The sequence below is a fragment of the Vidua chalybeata genome, chromosome 15, assembly GCF_026979565.1.
Source record: "Vidua chalybeata isolate OUT-0048 chromosome 15, bVidCha1 merged haplotype, whole genome shotgun sequence".
Classification (NCBI taxonomy): Eukaryota; Metazoa; Chordata; class Aves; order Passeriformes; family Viduidae; genus Vidua; species Vidua chalybeata.
In genome coordinates, this window is record NC_071544.1 from 6,334,011 (window position 1) to 6,350,893 (window position 16,883).

General features: G+C 40.5%; 1 protein-coding gene across 2 annotated transcripts; it reads right to left on the reverse strand.

Annotated features, from left to right (window-relative positions):
• Window positions 1-2,366: 2,366 nt before the first annotated feature.
• MAT2B (methionine adenosyltransferase 2B) lies at window positions 2,367-14,701 on the reverse strand. 2 transcript variants are annotated; one of them, XM_053956621.1, is made up of 7 exons: window positions 14,617-14,701; window positions 9,443-9,637; window positions 8,493-8,607; window positions 8,051-8,203; window positions 5,972-6,165; window positions 4,954-5,067; window positions 2,367-3,928 (listed from the first exon to the last, which is right to left on the reverse strand). In XM_053956621.1, the coding sequence occupies exons 1-7, from the start codon at window positions 14,635-14,637 to the stop codon at window positions 3,758-3,760; spliced, it is 963 nt and encodes a 320-aa protein (XP_053812596.1). In that variant the 5' UTR covers window positions 14,638-14,701; the 3' UTR covers window positions 2,367-3,757. The 2 variants fall into 2 exon arrangements, with proteins under 2 accessions (XP_053812596.1, XP_053812595.1); XM_053956620.1 differs by lacking the exon at window positions 14,617-14,701 and adding an exon at window positions 12,587-12,732.
• Window positions 14,702-16,883: the final 2,182 nt, after the last annotated feature.

Below are 16,883 nucleotides of genomic sequence, written 5' to 3' on the forward strand. Positions count from 1 at the left end.
CTTTGCTTCTGCCTTCCTTCAGCTGCAGTAATTTAGTGTGCAACTGACAGGTGCATTGACCACTTGGCAGACGGAAAAATGCCAAAATGATATTTTGTGACTTAGAATTCTCTGTGTGATCAGAAACGTCACCAACTTCTGTCAACCTGCTGTTATTTGAAATCTACTGTATAACATAGAGAAGGGAGAGACACCAAGAGGTTGGTTTGAGCTGAGGTTTTCCTTGAGATTTTAATGTAAATTTCAAAAAATGTGGCTCTTAATAACCAAAAAGATTTCAATCATCACCTCATTTCCCTGTTTTGCTTTCACTCCATAAACCATGAATCCCAGAGTACTAAAGAAAAGCAGACATGTAGAGCTATGACAATTTTTTCTTTCAGTTTTTACAGAGCAAATATTAAATTTTGGAAATGAAGACCATCTAGCACTCCAGAATCCAGCTATGTCAGTTAATTTTTCTTTTTTACTTTGTCTGCAAAATCCTTAGCAAATTGGGAATTTGCCTATTAGCAAATTGGAAATTTAGAACTCAAGGAGGCAGTTTAAACCTTACTTAAGGTTTAAACCTTATAAGCAAAAACTAACAAAAACTGCAGAAGAACCATAAAACTGGCAACAATTTGCTTTGTAAGTCTAAGGGGCTTCAAATCCTAGCTCTGCACAAAAGTCCTTGGAGATTACATCACTGGTACTTCCACAGACTTTCTACTGAAAATCAAACACTTCTTACACTTGTGCTTCCCAAAACAACCAAGAAATTTCCTCAAATGACTCACTCATGGTTGTAAAGGATGACAACAGTCAGAGGGTCTGCAAAGTTTTCTAAGTTTTATTAGTGAATTACAGACTTGGCATGGAAATTGATACCAGTTAGTCCCTGACCTCCTACATAAGCACATGGCAGGGGGTTCTACATAAAGGAGTAGGGTGAAAGGAAAGAGAGAAAGAGGAAAAGGTTATTTAAATAGGGACAGAGAAGAAGAAAGGGAGAAAAAGAGATCACCAGTCCTGGCTCCAGTGTTGATCCAGCTGATGTGCCCAGGGTCCCGGGCTTGGTGGGGATACCTTTCTCTAGGTAAGTTTTCCCAGCCCTAGAGATGAGTTTATCACTTTCTATGCACATTAGTTATCCTGCAGTCCCTTCTAAACCTTTCTGGAAATGGGTCAGAGAGCTTTGGGGTCTTTTTGAAAAATGTACACCCACTTCTGGACCACACTCCCGTGCTTGTGCTCTGTGTGTTGTGCTGATGTTCAGCAGCCAGAACAAGGATGTTTGTACCAGGACAGCCCCTGTATGGCCCCTTCACGAGACACCACCAGTCTTTGGCTGGCTCTGCAGCCATCCAGCTATCGGTGTTTCAGACACACATCAGCTCCTGCTCTGCTGGGCTTCAACAGCACTGTCAGCCTGAACAGAAAATGAGACTTTAAAACCAGTGACTTTTCTTCCTTTATGCCCACTGCTGACAGACATCAATGAATAAATGAATATAAACCTTAGCAACCCTTGAATGAGGACTCAAGCAGCATTCTGTATTGCCATACTTCCACAATCACTACCCTGGCAGAAAGTGGCACTGCTTCTGTAAAAAGAGGCCACTCTTTCCTCCCAACACCGTGTCTCATGCAATCACAATGGTTTTCACCCTAAAAGGTGAAACCATTCCTGGGCCCTTGTGGATGAACACAAACACCTCCAGTGTCACGGAACCAGAAACAAAAAGGGAAGAGTATGACAAGTTCAACAGCAACATCTCTTTAAAGTGATTGGAAGATGACAGTGTTACTTCCACTGCCTCTTGCAATATTTATTGGTGCTTAGATTTCTATAACCAAAGGAGGGAAATGTCATCCAAGGTGTCTGTCCAGTAGCAAAATGCCTCAAGACTGCAATCTCCAAGGGGGATGCTGAGGACATGGATCCCCTCTGACAGGCTGTAACTGGACAGTGGGACTTACTTGCTCAGTGTGAAAAAAAGTTCAAATATTTCAATTTTGTCCTCCCCATAAAATGCCCAACTCATCTCACTTAGGTCCTTTATCTTTGGGAGAGAAGTCATCCTTTTTTTCTTCCTAGTCAAACTTCTCTCTGCAGGAGAAAGGACATAGAATCCTGCTGATCCAGCCCTGAGGCCCAAGATGTTACAGGGCTCATATTTTCAACACATTATCTTTTGTGTGTACATTTATCACATCTCCAAGGCACTGACAGACAAATTGATCCAATCTCGTCCAAGTCTGGAAATAATTATTGAATTAAAGAGGGGAAAAAAAACCCAACACTGAAAGGGCACACAGATTTCAAGAAGAATTGCAGACATTTCTGATGCAAATCCTGATGGTAAAGAAAGAATCAACGACTGTTTCTCATGCTGGCAATATATATTTATTGTCATTTTGGAGACAGGTTACCATGTGTGTATCAGGACTTCAGATTAAAACAAACTGAGATTATGAATGCTTAGCATACGAGTTGAAATGAAATGACTGAATGTAAAGCTGACCCTTACAAGACCTTCAACTGGTCTATTTTTGCATGTGTCTCCCCCACACACTTGAAAAAAAAAATCTGAACATCCTTCCCTTCCCCTTCATTTCAGCCTCAGAAAAATAAAAGAACATCCAACTGGACTTTTTACTAGCTTTACAAATAATCTGCTAGCAATATCAGAACATTCATATTGTTGATTCTACAACTTCAAAAGGAAGCAAAGCTTTATAATGTTCTTCTTCCACATTACCTGGCTATTGAGTCCAGCTTTAAAGACCGTCTTATATTAGTTTTAGTATGCTGCAAACCTTCAGCACACACACTTTGCTGTTCCACAACAAGCTGCAGCAGTGCCAGCTCTGACAAAGCTGCTGCAGTGCTACAAATTATTGAACACCCTTCCTCTCCATCTCCCATGTACTAACAAACATCTTCCATTAATAACAAGTTGCTGTCCCCAAGAAGGGAAGAGAAGGATGAAGATATTTTGTGCTTTCATACAAAAAACAAACAGCCACCCAGGAAAAAAAAAAAAAAAAAAAAATCCTTCAACTCCAATCCCCCACCCAAAAAAAGCCCAGGTCAAAACTATTGGTTGCCCATTGTCCCCACCCTCCCCTAGCCTAAAACAAATGCATACAACTTACTGTACAAATACAAAGCTGCAGGCATTCAATTTACAGAACATTCTGAAAATATTTCAAGCATAAAAAGTACACTTGATAATTGCAAAAATAAAGTTTCACTTTTTAAAAAAACATTTTGATCAGAGCTCAAGCAAAACATTTAAGGAATCCTACTTCAGCTTAACTCCCTAAGAACACCATCTTCAGAAATTAAAAACAAAACCCTCAGATTTTTGGTGATAAAGTAACTGACCATGTTTTTTAATGAAGAGAAATGGTATATACAACAATGGCACAGACCTTAAGCATCAACAACATATTTCAGCCAAAAGTAAGTCAGCAAGTGATCTGAGTCATTCTTAGCATCACACAGTACTCATTACCAAGAACCTCAATCCACCCAGAACAGGTATCAAGTTAGACTGGTATAAATGGAAGGAAAAAAATCCATGACATCAAATAGGCTCAGTTTTTGTCACTGAACTTTTTTTAGGCTAAGTTTCACTAGTGCAAGACCATTTGTTTACCCAATTAAATGAAAGCTCATAAATGTCACAATTTAAGAACACTCATACAAAACTATTTTTTTCTTTTAAAAAAGTGCCACATACCATACTTTTACTAAAAAAGTTACAAACTAATGGAAGACTGTCTGTCTCCATCTCTTGTCAACAAGGAAAGGCCAAAGTGATTCTCTGATCCCAGCACGAAATGGCGTTCTCTGACCTATCCCCAGCATCTCCAACTTGGAGCAGTCCAGCTGAGCGTTCTTTGGACGAAGAGCACCCACAACTGGACTATCAGTAATCTAAAAACAGAAACAGGAGACAAAAAAAACACCCACACCAATAAGTAAACAGAAGTGACAGAAAAATTCTTGTACATGTATATTAGAACATTTTCTTCACAGCTTTCTACATAGGTAGGGTCGCCTCCTCCCTTCTATTTTGTGGGGGTTTTCTTGGTTTGGATTTTTTTGCTATTTGTTTGTTTTATAGTTAACTTTATTTCAACTCCTCATGCCATGTGAACTGTCTTAAGGCAAATTTTTCTCACTCTCTTTACTGCTACTATTTGTGTTTTTCAACATTTTATTCATATTTTCACTCTGTGATTATCATCACAAGGTAAGGAATGCTCCAGAACGCAAACAGAACCATGTCTTGATCAATATGAAGACAACCATGTCTTGAAGAGAAATAGAGTTGAGCAGAAGAAATTAAGACTAAGTGTTCTCCAGTGTTTTTCTTCCATCTTCCAAGTCACATTTCAATTCCAGTGTTCACCAATTCTGAATCCTTAGAATTTATTTTGTACATAGGTAAAATCTTCTTGACATGTTATATGCACATCACATTACCAGGATGTCTTTAAGAACAGTCTCAAGTGTCAATAAAACTGCAGGACAGGTGTTTTAAGCAAAGCAAAAATAATTTGCAGTTCTTAAGTGCATGTACTCAGACATAAATCTGGACATTGCACAGCTTTCACAGAGCCCTATCTTCAAGTTAATTTCTATCAATCTAACATGAAAGAACAGATTTGCTTGTGACTAAGGGGAACTGTTCTGCAGAAATACCATTATACTACAGACTAGGAAACTGGTGTCTGACTGACTCTGTAATTTTCCTAATTCAGCAGGTCAAAGCAGCTGTTTTTTTTTTTTTTTCCTGAGGTTGATACCAGCCAGTCCCCTCAGCAACAGAGCTGCTGTGCTGGACATGCAGAACCTGTCCTGAAGAGGAAGCTCACTTGTACAGCCAGTAGGAAACCTGCTACATGCAATGATCAGGCACATCTGTCTGCCTACAGGTCTAACAAAACATCACTTACTGGTCTCAAGTGGCTGCTGGGAAGGTTGAAAGCATCTGCAATTGCACAGGCCATCTCATACTTAGTCATCTGTTCATTGCCAGACCAGTGAAAGGTTCCTTTTATTGATGGGTCCTAGAGAAGAAAGAGGAAACACAGATGAGAGGAAGCATTCAGCTGGTCCTCAGGCTAATTCCTGTGCAAGAACTGGCAGAATTAGCACCCAGCAAGACCCTATCTCAAAAGGCATCTTACAGCACCTCAGTGATGTTCTAGAAAAATCTGTACCCTTTCAGAGAACACCTGACCAGGAACTGAGACTGGAAACTGGTGTTACTTCTATCTGACCTGACTTCACAGTTTGTGTCCTGTAGAATGAACAGGAGAGAAAGGAGCTGCCCACCAACCAAGCAAGGTCAAAGAGCTGGGGAGGAGGAACTCAGCTGTTCTGTGATGTTCACTTACTCAAAAACAAAGGCAAAAGGCATCACACACATTCTGAATATTAAGCTGCAAACTGTACAAGTTCAGTCCATGTTTTCAAAGTTACCATGTGAAAAACACAAAGGTGGCTGTTTATTGTTTGGTTCTGTTACCTTGCAAAGATGGTAATCTGAAGGTGCTGTTGTGAGCAAGTACAAGGAAGTAATTCAGTCCAGAGGCATTGTTTGGCCACTTCAGTGTTGCTAATACAATAACAGTGGCACATTTGAGAATGGGTTTTTTAGTTCAAACTAGGAATTTGTAAAAGGTATATCAGAAGAAGTTCAACATTTCTAATTCTCTCCTCTATACCAGGAGACACAAGACAACTTTCAGAAGGTTCTGTCCAATCCTTTCAACCACTTTTGTTTCAAAGACCACAGTACCCTCATAGTCATGTACAGATCCTGTAGTATTACAGCCAGGTCTCTCCTCCTTCCCAGCATTCCGGAAATGCAAATAATCCACGTGATGTGCAGTTCTCAGTTGTTAAGAAGCAAAGCTGAGAACTCCAATTGTTTTCCCCTTGCAGAGGCTCATTTCTTGCCATTCTTACCAGCATTCTCTTCTCTGCTAGTTGTCTGCAAACAGCTGCTACATCCTTGACATTGGTAGGAAATCTCTGTTGCCAGTGGTCCATGTTGGCAGATTTATTACTGAACTGCACTTTATCAAACATAACTGTCACAGCACTTTCCTCCAGTCTTTCCACCTCTCCATACAAGACAGGAATCCTAAGTACTGCAGTTTCTAAAAGAGAGAATATTTAACATCATGGGTGGGTAGTGATGTAGCAGCATAATCTGAAAAGTGGAAGTGTTAAGAAATATGCTGATCATATTAAGCATCTACAAATCACAAATAAAATGCAAGCAGTATGTTAGCTCATGGAATATAAATTTAATTTATATCAAAACCAGTTTATAAACACTAAGATGATAGACATTATTGTATTTTATTTATGCCATTGATTTCCAGAAAGTTAACAAGCTTTCATTAATTACATAAAGATGCCTGTTTGTGTTAGAACAAAAATTAAAAAATTAAACCCGACTACTCTGTGCAGTTACTCCAGCACTCCCCATCCTCACTGGGTAAGAGCAAGGAGAAAAATTCCCACCAATCACAGGTCATCATATTCAGGCATAAATTACAAAGATTTTTCACCCATCATGCAGAAGCCTCCTGTAGAAAGGAGGATATTATTTACCAGAAAAAAAAAAAAAAAAAGACATGAACCTTGAAATAAATGAAAAGCTTGACAAATAAGGAATAGGTTCACAGAACACAATAGTAAACAATGTTAGATTCCAGGACAGTGATTTGAGAAATTAACAAAATGCAAAGAGAAGCATATTTTATGATGGAATACATCATACTAGTCTATCTCTGTCATGAAGACTCAAAAAGCCTCTGAGGAGAAATCCAAGACTATGACAAATTACTTTAAAGTAATAGTTTTGCTGAAAGAGAAAAGAAAAAAATCGGACCTGAAATTAGAAGCTGAAGTAATCAAAAAATTGCCATTCTTAATATACTTGGGAAAAAATGCTATAGCTATTGGAGAGAAACAGAAAAAGCTAACACAAATTATTCTCACAGAGAAGTAAACCAGAATAAGTAATTAAGAAGAAAACACCGAAAAACAAATAGAAAACCCAATGTGAACTGATTTCCTGATGCTCTAGATGCAGTTATTTGGTCACTCAGCAGATATGCTTTTCCTCTCTTTAAATACTAATTGAAACATCTATGTTTAAATTGCTTTAAAAAGATTCATTCTTTGAGAAGACAACTGCCTTCCTTTTGTTCTCAGCTCTCTGGCATGCGGAGAGGTTCAGCCTCATGGCTAACAGCTCTGAGGACCTCCTGACACTTTGTAGTTCTATAAGCATGACTTTATACACATACATATATCTTTATAAGCATGTGCTCCTTTCTAACCAAAGTATCTTTTTAAAAAAATGTTAAAACCACTTACTGGAGATTTTTGCATTTTACAACAGAAATGGACAGGACATGGCTACAGATTTGACCAGTGGAAATCTACCTACACTGTATCAGCAAATCAGTGGTTGGAACACCAGGAAAATACTTGTATTTGTATGAATCAAGAGAATTCATATTTTCAAACTCTTTACTCAGCACCACCTCAACACTCCTCCTGCTAATAATACCAGTGCTGCAACCCACTGCTGCCTGACAGATCCTGCTCCAAAAGGTTACGAAACCACTTCAGTGCTGAGCTGGGGGAAGGGTCTAGGAAGATACCCACACATCCTTGGATTTGGTAAAGTCTTACCTTCATTGCCAGTCTAGAATAGTGAGCAAACAGCATCACAGTCAAATCTGGAGATGGTATTTAATCTAGAGGTGGACTGAATAGCTTGTCATTTAAATTTATTTTTACTTAAATAAGACTTTTCCTATCAAAGTATTTTTTTTACAAAGTTTCTCTCTTATTAGCAATGCCAAATCCATCATACACAGCATATATTTACTTACTGGAAGACCATCACACTAATTTATCAATAGCTTGGTTTTGCAACTTCATCATTGACTTAGCAGTCTACTAAGCTAACATATAACTGAGTAAAAACAGAAATCCTGAATTAAAAATGGTTTAGTGTCTTACCTTCATTGTTTTCCAGAACTGCCTTTTCGCCCTCCAGTTTGGTTTTACCATATAAATTCAGAGGATTTGGTACATCAGTCTCTTTATATGGAGGGCTTGTTCCATCAAATACATAGTCTGTACTAATGTAGATCAGAAATGCTCCAACTCCAGCTAGGAAGAAAATGTTTATAGATAATTTATATTAATTCATGCCTTCTTTGAAATCCCAATAGACCCTTATATCTCCCAAGGATCTCATCTTCCATGCACATTCCTTCCTACTGCTTTGTCTGTTCCCTGATCCTTCACGGAGTTGTGCACAGTACTCTTATGGAAAACAGATCGACAGCACACTGATGGCAGAAGTGACATTAACACTTGCACTCTTTGTACTGATGTCCCTGTATAAATAGATGCAGGATTTTGACCAGACACCAAACCCATGAGATGCTCTCCTTACCTGCCTCCTTTGCTAAATTTGCTGAAGCAGCCACATTGAGCTGAGAAGCAGCATCTGGTTGACCTTCTACAACATCTGGCCTTCTCTCAGCAGCACAGTGCACTATAACATGAGGCTGGAAATTAAAGACTAATTTTAAACAACCAACATGTCAAGAGATGGCAGTTGCACCCTAACTCTAGCGATGACACCCCTCAGGCAAAACTAAGTAATAACATTGTTATTTTTAATTCCAGCATTCCAAGGAACACCTTTTCCTTAGTATCTTTTTACAAATAAAATCATGCTGTTTCAAGATACGAAAAACATTTATCGTTAATTGTGCAATTATGTTCTTCAGTAGCTTCAATCTTACAGCAACTTTGAAGTTGTGGGGATGTTTTGCTTTTTAACTCTGTATAGTAAAATATATATTAATATAAGATAGATCTCTTACACCTAAAAATTTTTAGGTAAGCTATTTACACATGGCTTACTTTACTTTTGCAGATTAAGATGATATTTACTATTTTATAGAATGGCACCCTGGATCATGTATTTCAGGTTTATATACTCCTCTTGGCACTCAGACTGAAAAAACAGTGAACACTGCACACTACTACTACATACACTACACAGAGTTACTGCTGTTGTATTTAAATATTCCTCCACTTCCCCAGAATTGCCTATTGACACATTACTGAGACAATAACTCTAAAGTATCTTTTCCTTTGCAGTGTGCTGGCATGTACAGCTGTGCCTGCAGCCTGCCTGTGGCGAGCAGAGCAAAGGCCAGAGCTGTCTGTACCTACAGAGCAAACCTCTGCTCTGGGTGGGGCAGAACACACACTTTTGTCAGAGCTCTGCCAAAGCACCAGCCCCACTCACTCCCCAGAACTCAGCAGCACTATCAGCTGACTACTGCACACATAAAGTACTCCTCCCATGCACTTTATACTCCAGAAACGTACCTGAAAATCATGGATAATGTCATGAACTGCAATAGAGTCGAGAAGATTAACATGTTCAAATCTGGGCTGAGCTCTCCTGTATCCACAACCAACTGTGTTCCAATTATTTTCATTGAATTCTTTAAACACAGCTCTGCCAAGAAGTCCCGTAGCACCAGTGATCAAAACTCGTCTACTGGGAATATCAACATCTTCCTAAGGAAATGACAACAGGAAAAGTTTTGTTTCTACTGCAATTTTTTACTGTTTTTTTTTCTTGAAAAGTATGCAAAATAACAGTCAGAGGCTACTGTATTAAAAAAGCTTCTCCTGAGTCTTTGGAGTGCCTCATTCAACACCAGCATCTGTGAGGACAGCACTGAAGCCAGTCAACTATTTAAAAATATATTCAAAGGTAATGAAAACAAACTTCAGTGAGAAACTAATTTACTTCTACAACAATCCAAACCACTAGTGGAGACAGAATTTTAAATTCATTCAAAAGCTGGTAACTTTGTGCAATCTGAAAGGAGGGAACTAACTTCTTTAGAAAATGGACCCAAAAGATGTAACATATAGGGCCCAAATCCTACAGCAAATAATTCTGGATAGACTTTGCCTGCTAGAAGCTGCAGCAATACAATTTAACTTACTGCAGTAATAAAAATCTTTAACTTTATTATTAAATAGAAGGATAATTCATTGTTATTCAACACAATAGTCTAATAGTAAGCAAAACTGAGATACAGAACTCTGGTCAATTTTACAAAATGCATCTAGGAAAATTTGACAATTCAGCTCCTGCACACTTTGGTACTTGGGACAGCTGTGAACATCAGCACACATGAACTTCATCCCACCCCCTCCCCCCCCCACGAGAAAATGAAGTTTTCAAGACAGCAAACAGAAGATCCATGTCTGTCTCTGCAATCTTTATTTTCCTTTAACGCTTTCTTTCTGTATCCGCCATGAACAAACCCAAGAACTGCCTGCTAAAAACAAAAATGAAAGCATATCTTTACCATGCCAGTGCAGAAAAAACTTTGGGTGTGCAGAACCCACAAATCTTGGATTTCCTGACCACTTTACACACAAGGACAATTTGTGACAAATTACTATAATTCTGTACATCACAGAATACTTTCTGCTATGCAATCTCAACAGCCCAGTAATTTCTAAGCATTGTACCAGGCTGCTACTTTTTGATTGCAGCACAGGAAGCCACAGCAATCGCTCCTAAATTACTGTCTTTCACCCGTGAAGTTACAAAGCTTTTGTTCCATAAGAGAATATGCAGAGGGGCACGATGGAAACAGCCTACCCAAAACAATTGTTCCAACTTCCCAGCACAGTACATGCATTTTTCTCAACTCTTTATCTCCAGATGAAGGCTGATTTATTCCATTAGTACTAGATGAAAATTAATAATTTACATTTGGACAGTTGCCTGAAAATGACAGACTACAACATGTGACGCATCAAAAAGTTACTTTTATCCTTAAATTTTACCTGAGAACACAAGCTGGTTTACTATTTTTAAGGCTACCCAGGATTCTCTGAACAGCATGACCAAGAACATGCAATTACTATTTTCTTCTTGTCTCTTAGCAAAGTCTGCACAGTATCACAGGACCTATGATCAAGCTTCCACAGCCAGAGGTGCCCACTAATAAATATCCAAGAATATCCCACTAATAAATATCCATACTTGCTGAAGAACAGAGTCAAAAGGTTCTCTAAAAACATCTCTAAATATCTTCAGTAAGTAGGAAGTGACCAACCCAAAACCAAGTGTCATTTGCAAAATCTGATGTTTTGGAACTTCATTCACCTAAGTTTGTTTATTTTACATATCATGAAGAGGATGTTACATCAGCAGCACAGCTTGAACTGGACACAAACACAGCTTTCACCAAGCACAGCTTGCATGCTACTGTTGCTGTCTGCAAGAGTAATTAATTCCAAGTGATTCCAGTCACTTTTTCTGAAAGAGTACGACAAATGATGGATGGTTCTCACAAATCCAACACCAACTAATTACCAGTTTGAACCTCTTCTTGCCACAAGTTTTAACATTCTGGTGACACAAAACCTGAACAGATAAACTCTTCTTGCCCTGTATGCTGCCTTGCTCCTTCACAGGACGTCACCTAGCTGCAGCAGCATTTCTATGGTCCTCTAACACTACCGAAACACGCAATTTTGAGGTTTATAATGAACCATCCCATTTCATGTTATATGGTGTCCATGTTAACCAAAAAACTATTGTGTTTAGAAGTCTCAATTCACATAAACAAGTCACATTGGATTTAAAAATAGCATTTATAGACACCAGATCACTTTGCAGACACTACCAAAATATAAAATAACAGCATAATTTATAAAAAGCACAAAACATGATGCATTTCAAATTGAAAACCAGAAACAGGTACTTTTAAAGTTTTTCATAAAGCTTTTCAAGCTTTATATTTTTATTCAGAAAATCACAATGAACTGAAAACACCAATTTTAAGGAACGGCCACCAAAACTAGGAAGCTACTGGTGTAAAAGATTTGCAACATAATCCGATGAGATCCAAGTCACTACAGGGAAGGGAACGTGAGACTGAGCTCTCTCAGCTCCGACATGCCCTGCAGCCACAGAAAGCAAAAGGCAAAGCCTGGAGCTTTCCGAAGGCTCGGAATGACAGGTGAACCTACATCCGTGTTGCCAGAATTTCTTCTGCCCTTCCCTACACGCCCAGTCCTCATTTGTGCGGCAGCTCACTGTGGGTCCCCACCGACCCCGCCCGGGACAGCGGGCACGGACGCGCCTGGCAGAGGAGAGGTTGGTTCAGTGGCACCACCGCACACGGTCTCTATCGCCGAGCCTCGGGCCCGCCGAGCGCGGCGCCGCGACCCCCGAGCGCCGCGGGCTGCCGAGCACAGCGTCCCGGTGGCCACTCCGGCGGGGCCGTGCGGACACAAAATGACCCAACTCCCGGAGCCCGCGGGCGCTCCCAGCCGCGGCTCTCCGGCACCCGCGGCCCCCTCCGGGTGCATTCCCAGCGGCCGCGGCCCCCCGGGCCCGGCCCCGCCGCGAACGCGTCAGCGCTCCGGGCCTGCCCGCCCGGCCCCGCGCTGCACAGCGGCCCCGCGGCGGGCTGCCGGCCCCTCCGCCCTCACCTCCACGAGCTCGCAGCGTCCCGGCGCGAAGCGGATCCTGAGCTCCTTCTCCCGGCCCACCATGGCGGGGCCGGGCCGGGCCTGGTGCCGCTCCGCGCCCGCGGCTCCCGGCGCTGCGCGAGGGAGGCTCCGCGCCCGGGCCGAGCGCCGCGCCACAGGGGGCGCCCGCGCCGCGCCGCGCGCCCGACGCACGCGCCTCCCGCCGCCGCGCGCTCATTGGCCGGGGCGCGCCGGAGGGGGCGGGGCCAGGACGGGCATTTAAAGGGACAGGGGCGGCCCCGCGGGACCGGGAGGGCGCCCACGCGGCGGGGCGGAGGGACCGGGGAGGGGCTGCCACGGGGACCGGGGGGGGGGCGATGCTGCCACGGGGACCGCGGCCAGCCCCGGCCCGCGGTACAGGGCCACGGGCACCCCGAACGCCGCTGGCCTCGGGGCAGAAGGGAAGCAGAGGGGGCCTGCGCTCCCGGCGCACCGCGAGCAGGGGCTGCCTTACCTGCAGGGCCGGCTCCTCTTCTCGTGTTCATGGTGCTTTAAACAGTAACAAAGGTTACTGCGTTGCTTTTTAACATCTGACCACGCTTTTGAAAGTGTGAACTTCCAAAAAGTGTGAACTTATTGAAACTGAACTTTCTATTGTGAGTCCTAATTTGTAAAAACAAAGTGGAACTTCAGAATTAGACCACAATATCTTATGATCCTGCATATAGTTCTGTCACATATTCACTAAAAATTAATTCATTCCTCGTTTTAGAGTGGAGAAAAAGAAGTATTTTCAATTGCCTTTATCCAGAATTTGATGTAAAAGCAACTGGTAAATCCCACAGAGAAAGAGGGGTTGTTTTTGAGAGAGCAATCACTGCTTGTAGTACTGCTCCTGTATGTATCATTACATGCTTACAAGGTGACAGATTTGATTTCTTTTTTAATACAAAGTTTTGAAGGTAACAAGCTACTATATACAAAGTGTTACCGTACCATTTCTGACCCACAAAGGCAGAGACTGTGCCTAGCAGAACTGAAGTTAAGTAGATGCATAAAAACAACTGGCTAAAACTCACTGTAGCTACTTCACATTCATATCTATGCCAATGAATTTATTTCAACTTAACTTGATTAAAATAGTTTTAATTGGAAATAAGGAAGAAAACCAGAAAAATCTACCAAAATTGAATAATACTAAAATTTTATAAAGTATTGTAAATTACCTTTATGACAAACAACTAACATTTAAAGGACAAAAAGCTGTGTATACGTAAAAAAATTAAACCACTTCAGCCAGTTTCTGCCTTCATGAAATACAGATGCCCCTTTTTTCCCCCCTGTAACAAACTATTCACATTTAATTCCCTTCCATTTACCTTAGAATTCTATTTCAAAATATCAGTAACTGATAACTTGAAATCAAGAAGAATCTACAAGAAATACCAAACTGTTTAGCAGCATCGAGGCAAGAACTCCTAGTACACCTGATGTCACACCATCTCCTCCCAAAACAGCTTGGGAGAGCTCCCTGTGCATTTTAACAAAAAGCATGATGGGGAAATTAAAATTCTGTCTTCCAGGCTCAGAACAAGAGAAAAATAGCAAAAGCGTGAACACTGAAATCTCAAGCTACCATCTTCAATCAGCCTGTAAATAACTTACCATCTTTGTCACCAGAATAAGTTAAATTATATGCAGGTTTTGTATCTTCATTATATAATATAATCTGTTCTTTCCTCAAATATTTACCTCAAATTCTGTAGTGTTCTACCTACACTTTCAATTTCTTTATTATTGTTACATCCACTTTGTGAAACACTATGATTTAACAATAAGAATTATACTGTTGTCTAAATCACAGTCACTTAAGCATTATGCATCCCTGGGTGATTAAATGGACCACTCACTAAATTAACATTTCAGACTGTAATTCACAGAGACTAAAGCATAATTAAGTCTCCCTCTCTCCTCCCTGTTTGCTTTTCCCTTGATTTTGTAACCAAAGTGTGGTAGCAACCAGTCAATGCAAATATGCAAAGGAGCCTTACCTGCTCCATTTCCAGCAGCATTTCGGGCACAGCCAAAAGCACAGAGGGAATTAGCAGCCTAGGAAATCACTGCAGTTCAACTGTGCACTCATCCCTTTGTCTGCTGTGCCTGCAGAGAGCACATGCACTGAGAGCAGCACTGGCTCTGCTGACCTTTGAAACCAAAACACAAATCCAAGCCCTGCATCACGTGTGGCTCCAGCTCCTGTTAAGCTTTTGGTCTGGTCCCAGTGGTACCATTTAAGCAGCTCAGTATGAGCTTAAATTTTTACCTCATAACAGCCAGAATGAGCAAGCACTGCCATTGTGTGCATGAGATCCATTCAAAGCACTGCCACTGAGTCTTATACAGTTTGTCTTTTATAGCAAACAGGAGGAGAGCTCTAATTAGGTCAGGCAGGTTGAGAATTCTAAGAGCTCTTCACATTACATTTCAACTAAGCACAGCCCAGCTCTTGCTACAATACAGCAAGATGAACCATTAGAGAAATAACTTTGTGTTAAATCATGTATTTTTCAATTAAAAAAAAAAAATCTTCCACAACATGAAAGTAATGGATTCCTGCTGTGAATACTAATGCCAGTTGAGGTACAAATGTCAAGGTTTCAGTTTTTAATACTTCATTTTATAGAAGTGCATGAAAGTGAAAAAGCCTTCTAGACTGAAGTTGAGAAAATGCCCTCAACTTCCCCTTGGACTTCCACCCTTTGCTTCTCTCCCCACTCTGCTCTATGATTTATCAATGTTTTAATGCTCAAGGATCACCCTTGCTGTAAGGCTAGCAGAATTATTTGCTGGAGTTTGTCTTTTTTTCTGTCAGTATAAGCATGCTCATGCCAGCTGTATCAAACAAGGATGTAGGAACCCTAAATGCCCAGTCCTGTGATACCTGCCATTCTTGGCTTCCCTTGGCACATTTGTACCTTCAGTCAAAAAAAAAGGTACCTTAACTCAGTGTCTCCATTTTTATGTTTTGAGTTTGATGAAACCTTCCATTAACATTCCTCTAAAATTTTTTTACTCCATTTACACCTTTCAGACAAGAAAATCTTCTTTTTTTTCTCCACAAGAAGAGAACTCCACAATAAAATACTTCTAGCAACTTTACCAAAATCTCTCAACACATCAGGCTGAATACCAAGTGCGCTCTCTTAATTAAAACGCCTGAAAGTAATCCTCATCCTCACTCTTCAAAGGATCAAGTAATCCAGCAAATACACAAAGATGACATTAACAGAAAACATCTTGCAACTTCTTCCCTTGGACTTAATGTGCATTTTTTGTATATAATTTCCTAGGAATTATGAAGTCTCTGTAAGCTCATGATGTCAGCATAAATGCAAATAAATTCTACCAACTAAGCTTTGAGTACTGCCTCTGCAGCACCTTTGTGCAAGATACCTGCACAGACATAAAATAAAAACACAGTTCCACCTTTGACTTAAATTCAGTATTTACTTTTGTATTAAGAGAAATAAGAATTGCAGGTTGTATGTATTGTACAGTTCAGCTAAATAATTTCCCTCAGACTAGAGAATACATAGTTTTTGAGGCAAGAATGACATTTGGCTTTGTTTTGAAGACAAGACTAGAAAAAAGAATATTAGACAAATCCCACTGTAATGTAATTTTGAGTTTTATACCTGGTTTGCAAAGGAAATGGACAAATTCTTTAATTTAAAATTTTTATTGTGCTAAAATGCTCTTAATTTTAAATGCAGTTTAACAGATTCCTTCCCCATGGCTGAAGTTCCAGTCTGCACAATGCATGTGAGGTCTGTGGTGTCCTCCCACCCAGGGGAGAGAAGTTTTGTTATTCCCTGTCACTGTAGCACTGATCACCTACAACAGCTGGCTACAAAGATTTTATGGCAGTTTAAGAGTCCAGAGGACACAGCATTGCTCTTAAGACACTAATCTTAGTCATAGTACACAAACATTTAGATAAATGCAGTCAATTTGACTTTGACTTGAAAATGGTCTTCTGAAGATCAACAGCTGCAACACCTAACCCCAGGATTTAAATCTGAACATATACTGAACACAGATCCTGTAGGATATCAAAATTAAGCATATAGTCCCATTTCTGTTCCGGTTCTACAGTGTTTAGGCCACAGAAGTAAAAAGGTCTCTTGGCAGTATTGCTGCCATTAGCACCCAAGCAGCTGCAAACAGCAAAATTAATTTAACATGGAATTGTATACACTGAATAGATGCAAAAAAAAAAAAATTAAAAATATTTAAAAATCAAAAAACTCACATGAAA

Bases quoted from the DNA above. Each gene is read 5' to 3' on its own strand.
- MAT2B (XM_053956620.1), bottom strand. From the start codon at position 12,649: ATGGTGGGCCGGGAGAAGGAGCTCAGGATCCGCTTCGCGCCGGGACGC. The intron at 9,638-12,586 runs GTGAGGGCGGAG...TCATTTCCTTAG, and splicing joins GACGCTGCGAGCTCGTGGAG to GAAGATGTTGATATTCCCAG. The intron at 8,608-9,442 runs GTACGTTTCTGG...TTTAATTTCCAG, and splicing joins ACATTATCCATGATTTTCAG to CCTCATGTTATAGTGCACTG.